Raw genomic sequence first — 19,214 nt, 5'->3', positions numbered from 1 at the left:
CCTGTCATGTTTTGGCCTCGTCCATTTCGAACGATTTAAGTTTTTCATCATTTTGAGAGAACCGCTCGTCTCAAGACGGTTCCCTCCACTTACGCCCAATTGGGCATGCCCTCAGCCCTATATAAGGATGGCATGCCCAAGAGGAGAGACGGACTTGAAATTTGGAATCAAAGAATTGTTGTTTTTTTTTCCTTTAGTTTCTAGCCTTAGAAAGAGAGCTTCCCAGTCTTAGTCGTCATCGCTAGAATGTGGGATCGTGGTTGCCTCTCCATGACGAGATCACCGTGGACGTCACCCTCGCCCGCTGGTTTTGTAGTTCAAGTTACCATCGAGAATTTCACATTCTTAGTGTTGTTGTGATCAAGAAACATCTAAGAAGACCATTCTTGGAGGATCTTGGAGCCGATTCACCTTCCATTAATGCCTCCGACATCGCCGTTGTCGCCGCTGCCACCACCACAATCACCATCGCCGCCGTTGCCGACGTCGTCGTGCCCTCCTACATGCCCTTACACCACCCCTCTTCGCCTCGTCGGTTGCACGCCACACCGGAGGTCTTGCGCCCCAACTGCTTGTGCCTTGGTTCGCCCACATCCTTGCGCCTGCGCGCTCATCCATAGGTGCCCGCACCTCGCGTGCCCGTGAGTCTGGGCCCGTACGGCCGCCTCTCACGTGCTCGCACCTCTGCGCGGCCTCACCCTTCCGCCCGGCCTAGCCCGTGCGCGAGCACCACTCATGCGCGCTTGCGCTCCCCACGCACGGACTCCGTGAGCCTGCGGCCCGCGCCTGCGCTCCATGCTCCGCACGCGTGCTCTGTGCGTCTGCTCCTCGTGCGGTCGCGCCCCGCACGTTCGCGCCCTTCACGCGCTCTCGCTCTCACACGTTTGCGCCCGCACATTTTTTGTGTGGCTTGTGTGGACACCATCAAGGTCGGCCCACATACGAACACTGGATGTCACCCACCCGGGATTGCTTTGCCTCACTATTCAAGGTCCTGCCGTTCCATTTTACCTCTACAATTCAATTACTTTCCCTATAATATTTATCCTTTATTTTTCCGTGCCTCGAGAGTTGGACACCTACGTCTTGACCCAAATATTACACCATTAGCGAGAGGTAGTTTAAACTCTTGTTGAAAATGCTAGAAGACTACTTGTGGATTGGATGACGTTCAGTTGTATTACTACTTCTCATCTCACGCGTCTAGTTTCTCTTAAGGAACGTCAGAAAGGTCGATTGTGCCAATAGAATTTCGTCACCTTAACTGATCTTCTTACTTTGCTAGTCAATTCGTTGCACTTGTTGTTCATTCTCGAACTGCATTACAACATCTATAAATCACGCGTATCGTCAATGCCTACTGTGAGTAAAACGCACCGATCGATCCTGGACGATAGCGTTTTACATCAATAGGGATGGATGATGGATGTTGAATATCTTGTGTGTTATCAAAGAGAAAGCATAGAAAAAATTGGAGAGGGAGGACTTGATGGAAATTTATGTGGCCGGCGAACCAATCACACATTCCACATCTCATTCCATAATCATTAATAGAACATATTCATTATAGTCGATGAATATGTACTCAGACTTGGTGATTTATGATCAGATCATAATGCGGAGATCACTAGTCTTTAAGCATGTGTGCTAAACTTCCCTATTCGAAGAATACGCGAGAAGGATTTCGAAGTATCCAGATAGAATAACACTATCTAGCCTCACTCATATGATGAGTATGGCTGGTCCCATAGCAATTAGTGTGGACACTAAGGATAGATATTGGGTTCTCTTTAGTGGAAAGAGTTAACTGAATTGATCCGTACAAATCCCTGAATGGTATTATAGCGAACTGTCAATCAGGTCGATTCACGTCACGATTGTGCAAGTGTTCCTTAGACCTGAGACACCGAAGATGTCTTGTGGACAAATGGTTATACTTTGACTATGGCCAATGAGTCTCTAATCATGAGATTCTAAATGGTCTTAGTTTAGGTACATCAAGAAGTTTGCAAAGATGATTAAGTTGTCAAGATGAGATCGTTCACCCTCGGTATAAGAGGTGACAGCTCAAGGAAGACGATACGATGAAGTCCTTGGCCAAGGTAGTGAAATATCGAGAGAAGAGTTCTCTGATGATTTCTGAATGCATCAGTACTAACTCGGATGACCAATTAGGGTTTGACAGTTGACTATACCCTAAGTCATCGAAGGAGCATCAAGTCGATGGGGGACTATAATTACATGGTAACCGATGAAGAACAGATTCCATTAGTGAGCAGATACACACTCCTTTGTATCTTCTAGATCATGAGGTGTAGCTTGGCACGCACTTGTTGGAGACTCGACCTATCGATTGGGTTAAATCGATCCAATGTTAATTAATCTATATATAGTTAATTGACTTAGAAGGCTAATAAAGGTTATTGGGCCGCTGGAGTTGTTAATTAGACTGATACATGGGCCTAGAGGGTCACATGCAAATGGTCTTTTAGACGTCAGAAGATATACTTATGTTTTGGGGGTTTTTATGAAAAATACCTATTTAGTTATAAATAGGGGAAGGCCCTGAACGAAATTCATTCGAGCGAAAATTATTCAGGGTGCCTTCCCCTTCTTCTCCCTTCTCCCCTCAGACCCTCTCCATGCCCGATGCGATCGGGACGGCGTAATGACGATTATGGAGGTAGAACGAGGATCGTCAAAGAGAAGGAGGAAATCCGACGTACCGAGGATCGCATGGATACTTCTAGATTGTGCACATTTGAGTAGTTCAACTCGGCTTGCTCTAGGAACCAAGAAATCACGGATGTGATCTGTGTAAAGGTACTTCGTTTCATAGTTTTAATGATGGCATTCGATTCCACAAAAGTCTTCCACTGCGAAATATTTTGATTTATTCATCCATGTCAAGGCCTCTAGAACCCAACAAGGATAATAGTAGAAAGGTACATGTTTCTTTATTTGTTAGCCTTTGGAAAAAACCCTCCAATAACCTATAAATTATCCATTTGAAGAGTTTAGGATCTAATAAATAAATCAACACATAAAGATAATAATAAATCAAATTTTCTATAAAAATGAATTCAATTTTCATTTGAATAAGTTTACATATTATGTGGATCTTTCAAAGATAGCCATAAATATTTGTTCCTCCGTATCAAGTGCTATCAGTTTGAGTATCAAAGAAACAAAACAGATTTGGTTTTCATGGGATCAAGACAAGACATACGATAAGACTTAAAATATAGAGAATTATTTTTATGCCTTAGCAATGTGTTGCTTACGAATGAGTATCAGTAGTATTCACTTAAATGGGACCTAAAACTTCTAGCATGAATTACAGAAATTATTTCACTATTGGTGTGTTTCCTGCATTTCAGAGTCTCAAATCCAATGATAGATTACTCACAATTAAATTTAAATTAAATCTGGTATCTCATATGAAATACTTTGAGGAATGAATTAAGGATATTAGGGAGATTGAATAAATGGAGAGATATTGACGAGAGATTTATCAATACTTTGTTATTTTCAAAATCAACAGCCAACGAAGAGCTCCATCCTTCTCAATTTACCTTGATCAAACATCATAATGTCGCACACCTCCCTCTCCAAGCAAGCACCAGATCTCAAGATGGCGGGAGGAAAAAGGTGTGTGAGCAAAAGCTTTGAAAGAGGTAAAATCATGATCTCATTGACTAAACACATTTATTTTGTTAATCAATTCAAAAAATTATATCAAAAAATTAGGTCAGATAATTTAATATGATTTGGTCCTATGAGAAGATCGAGTTCAAATTAACTTTTGGAACCCATGCGTTTGAAGATCAGATTCAATCGATCAAATGTTCGATGTGGTTGTCAGATTATTTTTCCTATTTATAGTTATGAGAAATAATCTGATACGATCAATTAGATCGAATCAGATTCTTAAGCTTTAGTCTTCTGAGGGCATCTTGATCGTTTGGTTGTAAGATTATTTTTCCTATTTATAGTTATGGCTTCTCTTTAGGAGGGCAGTCAATAAGTCATTTGTATTGATCACGTGCTCATCGTTTCCACTCTTTCCTCTTGTAGATGCACTTACCTATGTGATTGATAATGCCACTGTCATCACACATGATCTTATCTCTTAACATCATTTCACATGATATCCATCTGTATCCCTCGCATCCTCCACTTGTGGACTGTATTCTATCGACTTTCAGACACATAAAACCACCGTTATGAGCAATAAAATTTCAACATTGGCCAATTAAAGTTTTTTAGGCCTCAAATTTAGCTGAATTAAAAAATATATTTTCCCCTAACAATCACTAGATTTAGTATAGGATGATATGTTTATCAAACATAATGATGTGTGAGTTAGATTTTGAAGAAGGTAGGGGGAATATGATTTAGTATAGATTTATTTTGTTGTCAAACATAGTAATTAAAAGGATGAGAATACATTTGAACTAAAGTCATGTCATATACTCTACTAAAACTAGTTTCAAATTCTGTTGAGTTATTGTATTTTGAAGTATCCATGCAAATGTGCATGATACGATGTACTATAATCTACTCTAGACATTTTAGCTATAATCTATGTAACAAAAATGAAGAACAAATTTACCAAATCTAATAGCTAGTAGGTAATTTTTTCCTGAACTATTCATTGGACCTACCAAATTCTAATAGCACCTGCCATATATTATTAAATATATATCAATATTTTCTCCGGAAATATCTCATTACTTATTCTACAATTAAAAGTCTCACACAGACAAAGGATTATACATATACGGCGTTGATGACAGTAAAGGTTAAGTAAGAGAATTCAAACACTAATAAGTATCTTCTAGAGCACAAGGTGTAGCTTGGTATCTCACAAGCAGGAAATTTAACCAATCGATAGGTTTAAATCGGTCCTTAGTCGATAGATACATATGTTGATAAATCTACTTAATAAGGTTGGATAATAATCGTTATTGGGCCATCAAAGTTATTAACTAGAATGATACATGGGCCTAGAGGGTCATACAAGTAAGCTTACATGGGGATTGGTGGATATACTGTACTTAAAAAAAAATTGAGAAACTTTTTTCGTACAGTATAATAAAGGAGGGGCACCCCTTTGAGGCACCCAGGCAACCCAGAGCTGGGTGCCCCCCTTTATTCCATATCATTTTCTCCTTCACCCAACAAGTTCCCCAGAAAATTAGCTAGAATAATGCATTGAAAAAGATTATGGATAAAAAGGAAGAAACTCAAGGTATGAAGAATCCAACATGTTCAGGATAGAGAGTAAACATTATCGTTCTAAATGAAGTTAATATTTATCTAAAATTTTATTTTTAATGCAAACATATCATGTAAACCTCACACAAATAATGTCCAAAATCTCAATCTTTAACCAAATGACCTCATGCATTAAAAGACGTGTACAAATGTCTCAAAAAAATATGGACCTCTAAGGATTTGGTTTCTTCTCTATGCTTACAGAAAATTGTGAATATAACTATACAGTTAAGAATTTTAATTTTAGACAATTTTAATTTAGACATATATTACGTGTGTAATGTTTTTGTCGACAAGTTGTCATTGATGCTCGCCACCAGTAAAAAGTGGTCAATATTTTTTCAATGAAGTTGATAATTTTGTTGAAAGAAGACTTTGTGGTTTGCATCTCCACAGTACAATTGGGTTCCTGATTTGGGTTCAAATCAATGCTGACTTATTTTGAAAGAACAAAAATCTACATTTTTCATCTGAAATTCATGAGAAGATTTCAACTCTACTATTGACTACATCCTTGTCCAATCTAATGAAGTAAAAATCACAACTTTAGCTATGATCACATAATTATTACAATACACCCATGCCAGTGCAAAATGGTTTAAAGTTTAATTTTGTTTCCGTATAAACTTCAATATTTTATTCAATCTCACAATGCATAAATAATTTATTAGTTTAACTGAAGTACTCTGGTATCAATTTCCTCCCAGATTCTTGTTTTTAGGTATTTACATATGCCATACTTAGAATGGGAACATATCAAACTTCCTGACATCGCATCACTGTAGCATTTGAACAAGATGTTTGATGAAATCAATGCTCATGTGCCACTAATTTTTTTTTCCCTACAAATTTTGATTAAAAAAATAATCATTAGATAATTTTTTTCCCTACTATGGTACGTGCGCGCGCCGAAGAGCGGTGTTGCCATTCCAGAGAATGACGGGGTCGCTATGGGTGAGGTCAAACGGACCTCCCGAACCTCGCTTGAGAGGGTCGAGGGCGAGTACGTCGCCGAATGGGGAAACCCCACTGAAATGCTCACACGCGTCGGGAGAACCCGACCCGTACCGGGCAGGTAAGACTTTCACTAAATGCGTCGTTTTCTCAACCTGTCTCACTCTCACCTATCTAACCCGAGCGCGGAGGAGGCAATACGAAAGTATACTGAAGAAAGTAAGAGACGTAAAGAACATGGGCAGGGGAGTACCTTTGTCGCGCTAGCGACGGATATCTCGAGTCAGAGGAAAATCCGGAGATAATAGGAGGTCGGTGACGCTGATGTCTGGCTGATGCGGGAACGAGGGTAGGCGTGAGCGTGGGCGTCCACTGGCGGGTGGGGATTGGTCGCGTGCACGGTGCCGAGTACGGACCCCCGTCAGTGCAGGCCAGCGTAGCACGCCGAGCTTGGGCGGCGGCAGCTCACGGCGGGCGCTCGCGCGGGCGGGTACTGAGCTCCGGCGAGCGCGGACGCGACGGTCACAGCGCGGGGCCGATGGCGCACAGGGGCCCGGACGGTGTGCGCAGTCGACGACGGCGGTCGGGCAGCTGGATGGGCGGAGTTGGCGCTGGTGGGGCGAAGTAGCTCGGCAGTGGCGGAGATGGTCGTGCGGGCAGGGTGGAGGCAGCGGACTGCGGTCGAGCAGGGCGGTGGTGGCGAGCGGAGGCCGGTCGGGCAGCTGGACAGGCGGAGTTGGCGCTGGTCGGGCGAAGTAGCTCGGCAGCGGTGGAGATGGTCGAGCGGGCAGGGTGGAGGCAGCGGACGGCGGTCGAGCAGGGCGGTGATGGCGAGCGGAGGCCGGTCGTCGGGCGTGCAGCAAGGTCGTCCAGACCGAGAGCTCGCCAGGCAGCGAGCGGGCGGACCGGTGGTGAAGTAGGCGCGGCGGCGATGAGATCGGCGCGGCGGTGGCGAGGCCGGTGTGGCGGCGACGAGGGCAGCGTGGGCGGCGGTGCGTCCTCCTGTCTCTCTTCCTTCTACTTCTCCCTTCTCCCTTCTCCTCCTCCTCCTTCTTCTTCTTTCTTCTCTTCCTCTTCTCATGTTCGTGACTCCTGATATTCCCACGTTATAACCTTTCAATGAAAAAAAGCAAGAGTAGTGTGGGGAGCGCCCTCCCCTCCCTTATATAGGAGAGAGGAAAATGGGCCCCCCATAACCCAAAAGGAAAAGAAAAAGAAAAGGGAAGAAGATAAGGGGTGTTAGGCCCATTAAAGCATAGGGGAGGGGAAGATGTCCTCATATGGGCCTTTCCCTCCACAAGGACCAAATGAAAGACGAGAAGCGACGAAAGGAAATAAGAAACGGATAAGTAGACTGCTCCGACGATGGAGATGGCGCGTCGTCATGCCGAGTATTTGAACCCGGGGTCGCGCGTCGATGCAGCGGCTCGTCGTGTCGGCTGGACACGTGTCGGTGGCGGGCTCGATGACGGTGCTGGCTCCTCGCGCGACGACTCTGCGATGTCGGACGATGTCGCGCCATCATCTTGCCTTCACAATCTCTTATAGTCTATGAAAACCTAAGTTATTAAAACCTTTTTCAAATTCTTCTTATCACTAATTTGTATCCCATCTCACCCTCACCATTTTATGTCTTCCTTCATCCTATGCTATAGTGTCAACTTGCTCAATCACGACCACCACTCATGTGTTACTCATCTAATTATTCTCAAATAGGAAAACCAAACTCAGATATTCACCATCCTCCTACCAATCTTTCTTACAAATATGTGTTCCTTCTTGTCATCTAAAAGACAACATATAGAGGGAGCTACTTCCCTAAGATTTGTTCCTTTTGGAGATGACCTGTGCACATCACTAACTAATTACATTATTTTGTGATTAAATATTTATAAATAACATTGATTAACCTAAATTTATAACGAAAAAATTATCCATAATTTTGAGTTCATTAAATAGAATTCATAGATTTAAGTGGATCAATTCAGCGAACTCTTTACTTAAAGAGCACCAATGTCTATCCTTAGTGTCTCTAGACAAATGTTTATAGGATCAACACTACTTATTGTATAAGCTATGATAATGATATCATTTTTGTCAACAGTATCCATCAAATTATAATATCTAGAATAATTTTTAGACACTGCGATCACCATAAAATGGTCCCATCTTAATTCACCAAGGCACTGCATGTATTTAGAAAGTTCATTACAAACCTCAAATGAGAATAGCGATTGATTAGTTTTTGTTTTTAATGAGATTAAAATGATTGGGAGGTGAAATTAGTTAAGTTGGTAGTGATGGCACCCATTTTTTGTAGGTTAATATGACCATATTTACATGTTCATTTGCATTAAATTTATTATAAATGCATTTTATCAAGCCTAAAATGATTAAATTTATTTTTCTAATGTTATTTTGAAATTTATGATTTTTTCTAAATTTTTATAATTCTTATGACATAATATTATGAAAGAAAATAATTGTGTGAGTTGGAATGTGATTTTTCTTAATTTTTTGGCATTATATTGGATAATATATCATTTTTTAAATTCAAAAAAATCTTCATAAAAATGTTATGAACTAATATCTATTTCTGTAATTAGTTCATGGCTTGTTGGCTTTTTTGGGATTAGAGGTTATAGAAAATCAGAGTAGAGAGGAAATCAAAGGGCTGAAAATTATCCAAGTTCCAACCAAGATATCTGATGCTCTAAAAAGTGTTTCGAGCAGCAATTTTGAGCACCTTTCCTTTTTTCTGCCTCTTTTTCCATCCGTATCTATACCTTTGGGTCCATAAATTGAACCACATATTTTTAAAAAATTATCTTTAAACCTACTTCCTATGAGAGAGGCAGATTGAAAGAGAGTGAGATGGAAAAACCCTAAATCATCTAGTCCATTATCCTTGTCTCCATCTCACAACCTCCTATACGTTCTTTCATCACATCCATTAGTTATATGATTATGATTCCTTTGTCCACCATGCTATTTCACCATCATCCATCCACATCCACTCGAATCCATTCATCCCTTTCATCATCCTCTTCTTATTCATCTTCTACATCCATCATCACATCACATCTTCATATCTCATTTCCATTTGACCTATCCATTTCCTTGTACATATTCATCATATTATTATTCATATCATCACTAGTAAATGATTCTTATCACCCTCTCACCACCTTACATTCATCATATCACATTCTCTTATTTTAAATGTATCGTGTCTCATCCCTCTTAAATAACCATTTAAAGAGTATTTAAACTCTAATATCCGTTCCCTGTGAAAATTACGAGTAAGAGTGATACCTAAAATAGAATAATGATCAAAATATTTTCAAACAAGTAAGATGTGAATCACTTTTCACACTAACCCATCATTTTCCATGTTTGACCCATGTCATGAATCTAATATTAGAAGTTGGGCTATCAAAGCTTTGCATTCATGAAGAAGCATCAATAGAGGGTGATGATCATAATATGACACAAGAGAGTGATTCAGGGGGTATAAGTCAATTAGTACACAGCTTTTCCTCTCTATGGCAGGCTGTATCACAAGTTAAACAGTTGATTACCATGATTCCTGGGTAAATTTTATGAAAAAAAAGATACAGGGAGAGGTGTGAAACATTTGGCAGTATCTAAGAGAACCAACTAGTCCTTGACAGTAGATTCACCCATGAGATCATGACATTTTGGATGCAACAGTCCAGAAGAGATAATGCTTATTTAATATGACCATCATCCTTGATAATCAACAACAAAAACTCCATATTATTAAGGAAGAGTGGAACACGCTGATCGAGTCCATCAAAATTCTGGAGACACTTGTGGAGGCCAGAAACCCAGCAACCAGGATGAAAATGTTCATAGTTTCTATGGTGGAAGGTGTTGTGACATTGATGAACACTCACTTGAAGTACTGCAAATGCTTCATATAACTGTAAAGGGAGTTTGAAAGAAGATTCATGTGTTTAAGTATATGTATACTTTCTGGAGACAACGCTATATAAGTATACTTTCTGTAGAAGCATACCACTGTCTTGAATCCCACTGCTATGTTACATCCTTTGGTGAAACTGGCTTTACAGATATTGTCCAGACAATGCCAGATCAAGATGCTAACACTAGGTTTGGTAGAACCGAAACATTACTGACCAAAGTATCTCTATCAATATGTTTTCAGAGAATTGCAGCTCTGCATGACTCACAATACAGGTCATGGAGACTTGTAAATGACTATTCTGTCAATGTGTGAAATTAATGTAATAATTTTTTTTTGATTCACCAACAAGCTCCTTATTGGAGAGGCAGTTCTCTTCTTATCATGCTATCTTCCCGTACACCATACACAATATGAATGCATAAATCATCGTGAAGTAGATCACAATGAACATTTGGTTGTGACTACATAAAACAAAGTGTCATGCAAAGAAGGTTACCAATGACATAGACATATGGTATGGCAAGCTACAGTTAAAATGAAAAAGACCCTCAAGGACTTCTCAAAATCTCTCACGATATCAAATTTATCATTCAAGTTTATATTGTAGACTTTTGGATCCCCAACAGAATACAATATGAGGATGAACCTTTTATGACCAATGACAATGAGTTTTAGAAGGCTAAGGTTTCAAATTTTTGTCTGAATGAATTTTTTAAGAATATGTTAAAATGATGATTATTCACCATGCACTGATTTTGCAGTGAATTTGGGAAAGAAGGGCATCACAGAACTCCAGGAATGAGTTTACATTCTGACTTGGAGATGTAAAGCCTAGATAATGTCCCATTTTTTGCATGTTTCTCCGTCATGATTAGATGTTAATTGAAATGTATAAATTTTATTCAGGAATTAAAAACAGAAAAAAAATTAAGACAATATTAAAATTTTTACGGCAACATATGCATTTCATGAGAATATCAATGTCATCAGCCAAATTATCCAGATCATATATGATAAACCCTTAATTAGGGTTAATTTATGACTTTTAAGGCTTTTGCTTTACGCAATAGTATTTATAATTGTCCTCATGAGCATCATGTGAGGAAGGGTAGAAGCGATAGGGATCAACTGTTGAATTAGTGTATTTTGATTTTATTTCTAATTTTATGATTTTTATATTTAAAAAAAGTTAAATGAAATTTAATAAATCAATTAGTGAAAAATGATTATAATTGATAAAAATATTGTATTAACTAACCTAATGCATTTAAATATTTAATAACTTATGAATTTATATAAAAAATTACTAATTAATTCCAAATAAATTCCTTACTTGGTGCTTCAAACAGCGCTGGGTGACAATTGATGGTAGTAATGCGAATGGAGTCCAAAGATGAGTTTGACGGTTGTAAGCTGGGGCAGAGATATCTGTGGATATGTGCTCACAAGTGGCACATCATGATGAGTGATGTTGAGCATACCATCACTGATGTCAACAGATATGGAGGCAGTTACGTGGAGACAATCACCAGAGCTGGAGATGGAATGTGTGATTGTGGAAACCTATAAAATATTGAGATTATATTTCACTTATTCAAGACTTGCTGCTCCCTTTCAATTTTGACCCTAAATTGCTTTGTACTCTTAATAGAAGCACAAATATTGTTGTGTAAATGACACAACTAACCCAAATTATGATTTATGAACTTGGGTTGTCACGTCAGTCACACAGTTTTGGTTGGTTTGATCTATTTAGTAGGTCCAATCGATGATGTTAGTCACATCGTCTTTCTCAGTTGGGTGGGTCTGATTGGTAACATCAATTACTACGATCTGGTCGAACCCATCTTACTAGCTGATTAGATTGTTCGAGTGTTATTTATCAGACCCGTCATTTGGGTCTGAAGCCTTAAACAACATAAGTTAATTTATGGTTTACCAACATGGGTTGGTCGAGTCAGTCTTAATGTCTTGGTCTGTTTAATCCCAATTTATGGGTTGACATTAGTTATGTTGTCTTTCTCTTTTCAGTTGGTCTAATTTCAATGACAATCATATCGATTTACTCAACCTGTCATACGAGCTAGTTACATCAGTCAAGATTTCTTTATCATACCCCTCGTAAGGGTCTGATTGGTAATGTTAATCACATCCGTCTGGTCAAACCTGGCCAATGGTTCGGTTGTATCAGTCACATCGGTCATCTTTTCTTGGTTAGTTCTGCCTGCTCAAATGACTACATCACTTACGACAGTCAAGAAAAACCTGTGATATGAATCATTAACGTTGGTCAAGTCAGTTTGCTTAGTGGGGTCAGCCATGTCAATTGCATCGTTTCAGTAGGTTTGTTCGTCAGGTCAGTGATGTCAGCAACCTTGATATTGTCCAACCATCATATGGGTTGATGACTTTGGATTCCTTTTTTCATCCATATACAAAACAATATTGAAAGGTATTTTAGGATTCTCCATTCTGATCGATATTTTGGTGATAAATAGTAGAAATTACTAAATTTTCTATTTGTGAATCTGTATTTTCCATCTTAATGAATATTGACGTATCAGTCTCTTCCCTAAAGTAACAGGTTTGGAGCATTTTCTATACATTTTGGCTATAACAATTTGGTTCCTTTTTTACCTGTTTGATTTACTTTGATCATATTTATTAACATTTATTATGTTTTATATTACTGAAAACATCTATCGAATATCTATATCAAACTAGAATCAACTCATTGTTGGATATGGAAATTTAGATCAGCTAGAATCAATTTGAGTTTTGATCGATTGAGTTATTCGATCAATTTTGAACTACCTGATTTGATTGGACCCCAGATCCCAACATATATCCCAACTATCACAATCAGCCCCATCTAATTAACTTATCATTGGGTTCTACTCTCTGTCTCTCTTTCTTAAGTCTGTTTTTGGTCATGCCCTGCTGCCAATTGACTCCTGAAATCTCCAGCTCCAATTGTCTGCCTTATAGTGTGTACTACAATTCTTCATTGAAGCCACAAGAGTTCTCAGCAGCTGTTCATAAATATCACGCTGAAAATGGGCAATGAGACTCTTTTATGCCTTAGATGACAGAGGTCGAAACGGATAGGCTACTTGACTCTCCACGTTCGGCTGTGAAGTCCCAGAGAAGTGTAGAAAAGCGTGAGGGTCCCCCGCAAGAAGTGGGCTGACTCTCTCTCTCTCTCTCTCTCTCTCTCTCTCTCTCTCTCTCTTTCTCTCTCAATCTCTCTCCTCTATCTCTCTCTCAATCTATTTCCTCTCTCAATCTCTCTCCTCTATCTCTTTCTCTCTCAATCTCTCTCCTCTATATCTTTCGCAATCTATCTCCTCTCTCTCTTTCTCTCTCAATCTCTCTCCTCTATCTCTTTCGCAATCTATCTCCTCTCTCTCAATCTCTCTCCTCTATCTCTCTCTCAATCTATCTCCTCTATCTCTCTCTCAATCTATCTCCTCCATCTTTCTCTCTCTCAAGCTATCTCCTCTATCTCTCTCTCAATCTATCTCCTCCATCTTTCTCCCTCTCAATCTATCTCCTCTATCTCTCCCGCTCAATCTATCTCCTCTATCTTTCTCTCTGTCAAGCTATCTCCTCTATCTCTCCCTCTCAATCTATCTCCTCTATCTCTCCCTCTCAATCTATCTCCTCTATCTTTCTCTCTCTCAAGCTATCTCCTCTATCTCTCCCTCTCAATCTATCTCCTCTATCTTTCTCTCTCAAGCTATCTCCTCTATCTCTCCCTCTCAATCTATCTCCTCTATCTTTCTCTCTCAATCTATCTCCTCTATCTCTCCCTCTCAATCTATCTCCTCTATCTCTCCCTCTCAATCTATCTCCTCTATCTCTCCCTCTCAATCTATCTCCTCTATCTTTCTCTCTCTCAAGCTATCTCCTCTATCTCTCCCTCTCAATCTATCTCCTCTATCTTTCTCTCTCAATCTATCTCCTCTATCTCTCCCTCTCAATCTATCTCCTCTATCTCTCCCTCTCAATCTATCTCCTCTATCTCTCCCTCTCAAGCTATCTCCTCTATCTCTCCCTCTCAATCTATCTCCTCTATCTTTCTCTCTCAATCTATCTCCTCTATCTCTCCCTCTCAATCTATCTCCTCTATCTTTCTCTCTCTCAAGCTATCTCCTCTATCTCTCCCTCTCAATCTATCTCCTCTATCTCTCCCTCTCAATCTATCTCCTCTATCTCTCCCTCTCAATCTATTTCCTCTATCTCTCCCTCTCAATCTATATCCTCTATCTCTCCCTCTCAATCTATCTCCTCTATCTCTCTCTCTCAATCTATCTCCTCTATCTCTCCCTCTCAATCTATCTCCTCTATCTCTCTCTCTCAATCTATCTCTATCTCTATCTCTCTCTCAAGCCATCTCCTCTATCTCTCTTTCTCTCTCAATCTATCTTCTCTCACTCTCTCTCGCTCAAATCCCAATCTATCTATCTCTTCTATATCTCTCTAGCATCTCTGACTGCAGAATCAAGAGAGGGAGGATTGAGGTCAGAGGGGTCGGCGTCAGGAGTGGTGGGGAAGGAAGGGCTGGAGCCAACGGAGGCGATCACCAACGACGCCAAAGGAGTGGCCGGGCCGTGGTAGGAACGAGAAACGGCATATGCCCACCGTCGATTCCCTTGTCCGTTGAGTATATTCCCTTCCCGACTCCCCCATATCTCACAGATTCTCTTCTGCCCAGCTTTACTCCCCTCCTCCTCCCCTCTCCCAGTACCCAACTTCCAGATCACCCTGTACACGCTACCTCTCCCTGATAATGGCGTCTCCTATAAATCTCTTTTCCTCTTCTCCCCGCCCACCACTCTCCTGTTCTCCCCACACTTCTCCTCTCTTCTGCCTTCCCCTTTCCCTCTCGGGACAGAGCTCTTTAGGGCTCAACGCTTCTAGCCGAGTTGCGCCTCTGGACTTGAAGCCGAGTGAGAGAGGGGAAGCTATGGTTGTCAGGACATCGGCAGAGGGGGATTGGATGACCATCAACGGAGAGATAAATCCAGGCGATTTGCCTATCGACGAGAATGCTCCGCTCATTCAAGATGGTTCCTCCTTCAGCCCCCGTCGCATTGCTCTGTTCGTCGAGCCGTCCCCCTTCTCGTAAGCTTTCTTAATCGAGCTGCGGTTAATCTAGTTGGAACATGTATATGCTGGAAATTAATGATTTTTCCCCCCCCACGACATCCAGCTACGTTTCTGGCTACAAGAACAGGTTCCAGAATTTCATCCGTTATCTCCGCGAGATGGGTGATGAGGTAATTAGATCATCACTTTTTTTTTCTTCTTCTGATGACGAGTTGTATCCGCTGAGCGGGTTTTTGATGGTAATCTTGAAGGTTATCGTGGTCACCACTCATGAAGGCGTGCCAGAGGAATTTTATGGGGCAAAGGTGATTGGCTCGTGGAGGTGAGCATAGGTCTCTTCTTGTTCTTGTTCTCCTCCTCAGTCTTCTCAACTGCATCCCTCTCTGTTGCTTCAGTTTTCCGTGCCCGTTGTACAAGAACGTGCCTCTCTCTCTAGCCCTCAGCCCGAGGATCTTCTCCCAGATCGCGAGCTTTAAGCCTGATATAATACACGCTTCGTCCCCTGGAGTCATGGTAATTACGATGAACATATCATGATTTTAAGGACCATTATTTTCTCAGAAAAATCTCTCTCTACAGGTGTTTGGTGCGCTCATCATTGCCAAATTGCTGTCTGTCCCGTTGGTCCTGTCTTATCACACGCATGTGCCAATGTAAGTCCAATTTGAGTCGCCATCGGCTTTCGAATCTTGATGTTGATGCCGGTCGTAACTTTTGTTTATCCTCAGATATATCCCTAGATACACCTTCAGCTGGTTGGTAAAGCCCATGTGGCTCATCATAAGTAAGTGGGCTCTTCCTGGCTTCCTGGGCATCCAGGTCTTGACTTTTCTTACAATTTCTTCTTGGGCTGCCAGAGTTTCTTCACCGGGCCGCCGATCTGACCTTGGTCCCGTCGGCAGCAATTGGGAGGGATCTTTTGGTCGCCGGGGTCACCGCAGGTAGATGGTCTTCTTCTATTATTTGACTCTGGTTGGCCTTTACGGAAAGTCAACGCACGAGTCTTTCTTCTGCAGCCCACAAGATACGCCTCTGGAACAAGGGAGTGGACTCCAACAGCTTCCATCCCCGTCACCGCAACCACGAAATGAGAGTACGGCTGAGGTGAGCTGCCTCGTCTTCTCTCCAAGCTGACTTGCCTTGACTTAAACTTCTCTGACGATCTCTCTCTGGGTTTCCGATTAGCGCTGGAGAAACAGAGAGGCCCCTCGTAGTACACGTCGGAAGACTTGGCGCCGAAAAGAGCCTTGATTTCCTCCAAAAGTTAGCCCCTAATCTCTTACTTACCTCTCCATGCATTGGTCAACGCTGAACAAGTCGCGGATTTTGGCTGAGTTTTCCAGGGTGATGGAGAGACTACCACAAGCCCGAATCGCCTTTGTCGGAGACGGTCCATACAGGTATGTTGCTTCTTCTGCTGTTCCGGGTTGTCAATTGGCTGAAGCCTGGGCATTACCGTTGCAGGGAGGAGCTGGAGAAGATGTTTGTGGGCATGCCAGCGGTGTTCACAGGGATGCTGCATGGCGAAGAGCTGTCCCAGGCATACGCCAGCGGCGACTTGTTTGTAATGCCATCGGAGTCGGAGACGCTTGGACTGGTCGTGCTGGAGGCCATGTCCTCCGGTCTCCCCGTGGTGGCAGCGCGTGCCGGCGGGATCCCGGACATCATCCCGGAAGATCAAGAGGGAGTTAGTGGTTTCCTCTTCAACCCCGGCGACCTTGATGACTGTGTGGAGAAGATGGAGAGGCTGTTGACCGACAGAGACTTCAGGGAGATCATGGGCAGGGCTGCCAGGCTGGAGATGGAGAAGTATGATTGGCGTGCTGCCACGCTCAAGATACGGAATGAGCAGTACAGCGCTGCCATCTGGTTCTGGAGAAAGAAGAGAGCCCAGCTGCTGAGGCCAATCCAATGGCTCACGAGGCAAATATTCCCTTCCCCACAGGTCAACTTCTCCTAATGTGGGTCCCATTTTATGTAAATACTCCTCTCGAATGCTGTGATGGTGATGATGATCTGTTTAATCATGTTGTGAAGAAGCATTGCACATTTCAGTCTTCATCACTAGGATGGAACGATTGTTCAAATTCAGCATCCATGAGCACACCATTCATAATGTGGACTGTGATCAACCCTCTGGCGATGTCCGTTGAATTAGCAGGAACACCGTTGACCACCAATGTGCCGTCTGGGTCTCGACGGGCATGCAATCTGAAGCCAGACACAGAGTAGAGCTGCACCTCCTTCCTCCACTTGGGAACTTCTCCGGAAGCCACACGCCAGGGGACGGTGGAGAATCCCATGACATGAGAGAGAATGGCGACGGTTTCGTTGACCTTGGGTCCCAGAAGACAATCGTCTGAGTTCAGTTGGAGGACGCTCTGGAAGGCTCTCTCAGAGGGGACGAAGACGGTAAACGGGAGGTCAACGGGCAGCATCGAGATCATCATCTCCCCCAGTTCGCCCAACCGTTTCTCTCTAGACTTTTCAAGCTTTGAAGAGTCAATGGGCTCATCGGTGTTTTCGCCATTACGCTGTAATTCGGGAAGGTGAGCGTTCGGTAAGAACAGCAGAGACCAAATAAAAAGCAGGCACATGTAGACCAAGAGTATGGCCGAGAAGTATCCCATCTTCAGCAGGTGCCTGGAGAGATCCATTTTTAGTATGGCTCAATCAAACCTGCCGGGCTTCTTCAATCTTGATATGAGCGTCGGATTTTATCACAGCTAACACGGGTCGTTAATAATCTATGGTTGACCGCAGCGGGTCCACTAGGTCCAGACTGGCACTCAGAGATCACGGTTCAGCCTCCCCATGAACAATCACGAGCTGCCAATTAGAGAAGAAAGTTGGATCAAAACGATTGAAATGGTCCAGAAATATCTGAAATAACTTTTGAGAATCGTTAAGAGTATTAGAAAATGAAGGAAAAATAAATAACTAAATGCAGCCAGAGACAGTCTTCAGCGAAATCGTGCACAAGCACAGGAAATCGAGTGACGTTATGTACATAATGAAAAAAACCATGATGCGGATAATCCACGAGTAAGACATCATTTTATTAAAGAAAATTGTAGATGCTCATTTCGTACCGGACTGTTGTAGCTGCCTTGCGAAAATCACGAGGAGAATGACAAAAGACATGGGCCACAGCTTTGATATAATCTTTTAATTCATCGGATAATTAATCAAGAAATAATTCTTTTAACTGTAAGTGGATATTTCCTATTTGGTAAACAGAAATGCTGAATTTATGCGTACGACTAGTCCCCAAACCCCCCCTGCAGCTCTGTTGGAGAAAACCTAGAAAATCCCGATCTCGCACTAAGCGATCGAGTTTTCCTCCTCAGCTTTGTAAGAGAACGAAGGTCGCAACCAACATGAATAGAAAATGAGTAATCATTGCTCAAGTTACACACAAACGCCAGAGAGAAAACATCAAATGACGGAGAGGACGCAAGGCAGACGCAATGGATTTAGTTGTACTAGAATGACAACAAAAGCCGATGCAATGTATCAATGAAAACTACGGCTCCACAGGGGAACGATCTAGCACCACAACGGCGCACATAAACCGCCGAATCAGGTCAAAATCCCAAACGGAGACAGAATAGCGGAGCAAGATGACAGATCCATGTGTCTTGACATGAGTAAAACGAGATTAACGTAAAAATGAAGGCCATTACCTTTCAGATGACGCGAAACGGAAAGAACAGCAAGAAGATCGAAAATTTCCCCCAGTCCCCCATCTCCTCTCTCTTTCTTTGGGTGACAGAGAGATTTTCATATCGGGTTAAATTTGACTTATCTAAATAATAAAAGTCTGGGCCAGAAATTTAAAATAATAAGAATTACTTCATTTTCACATGCGGGCCCGCACGAAAATATCTTCTACAGTGTCCTGCCAAAAACTTAG

At 41.8% G+C, this 19,214-nt stretch overlaps 2 protein-coding genes across 3 annotated transcripts; one reads left to right on the top strand and one right to left on the bottom strand.

Moving 5' to 3' along the window:
• Positions 1-14,519: 14,519 nt before the first annotated feature.
• Positions 14,520-17,347, top strand: SQD2 (sulfoquinovosyldiacylglycerol 2). Its single transcript, XM_078571314.1, has 11 exons — positions 14,520-15,313; positions 15,402-15,468; positions 15,550-15,620; positions 15,694-15,811; positions 15,878-15,951; positions 16,027-16,082; positions 16,156-16,239; positions 16,315-16,402; positions 16,484-16,561; positions 16,642-16,698; positions 16,763-17,347. Exons 1-11 carry the CDS (start codon positions 14,979-14,981, stop codon positions 17,256-17,258), a joined length of 1,524 nt encoding a protein of 507 aa, XP_078427440.1. The 5' UTR covers positions 14,520-14,978; the 3' UTR covers positions 17,259-17,347.
• On the bottom strand, positions 15,816-19,115 carry LOC144699978 (Fasciclin-like arabinogalactan family protein). 2 transcript variants are annotated; one of them, XM_078571338.1, is made up of 2 exons: positions 18,985-19,115; positions 15,816-18,127 (listed from the first exon to the last, which is right to left on the bottom strand). In XM_078571338.1, the coding sequence occupies exon 2, from the start codon at positions 17,953-17,955 to the stop codon at positions 17,350-17,352; it is 606 nt and encodes a 201-aa protein (XP_078427464.1). In that variant the 5' UTR covers positions 17,956-18,127; positions 18,985-19,115; the 3' UTR covers positions 15,816-17,349. The 2 variants fall into 2 exon arrangements, with proteins under 2 accessions (XP_078427464.1, XP_078427472.1); XM_078571346.1 differs by lacking the exon at positions 18,985-19,115 and adding an exon at positions 18,855-18,928.
• Between the last annotated feature and the right edge of the window lie 99 nt (positions 19,116-19,214).

The sequence above is a fragment of the Wolffia australiana genome, chromosome 1 (assembly GCF_029677425.1).
Source record: "Wolffia australiana isolate 7733 chromosome 1, ASM2967742v1".
NCBI classification, from domain to species: Eukaryota; Viridiplantae; Streptophyta; class Magnoliopsida; order Alismatales; family Araceae; genus Wolffia; species Wolffia australiana.
The sequence above is the reverse complement of the archived record's forward strand: the minus strand, read 5'-3'. Positions and strand labels throughout refer to the sequence as shown.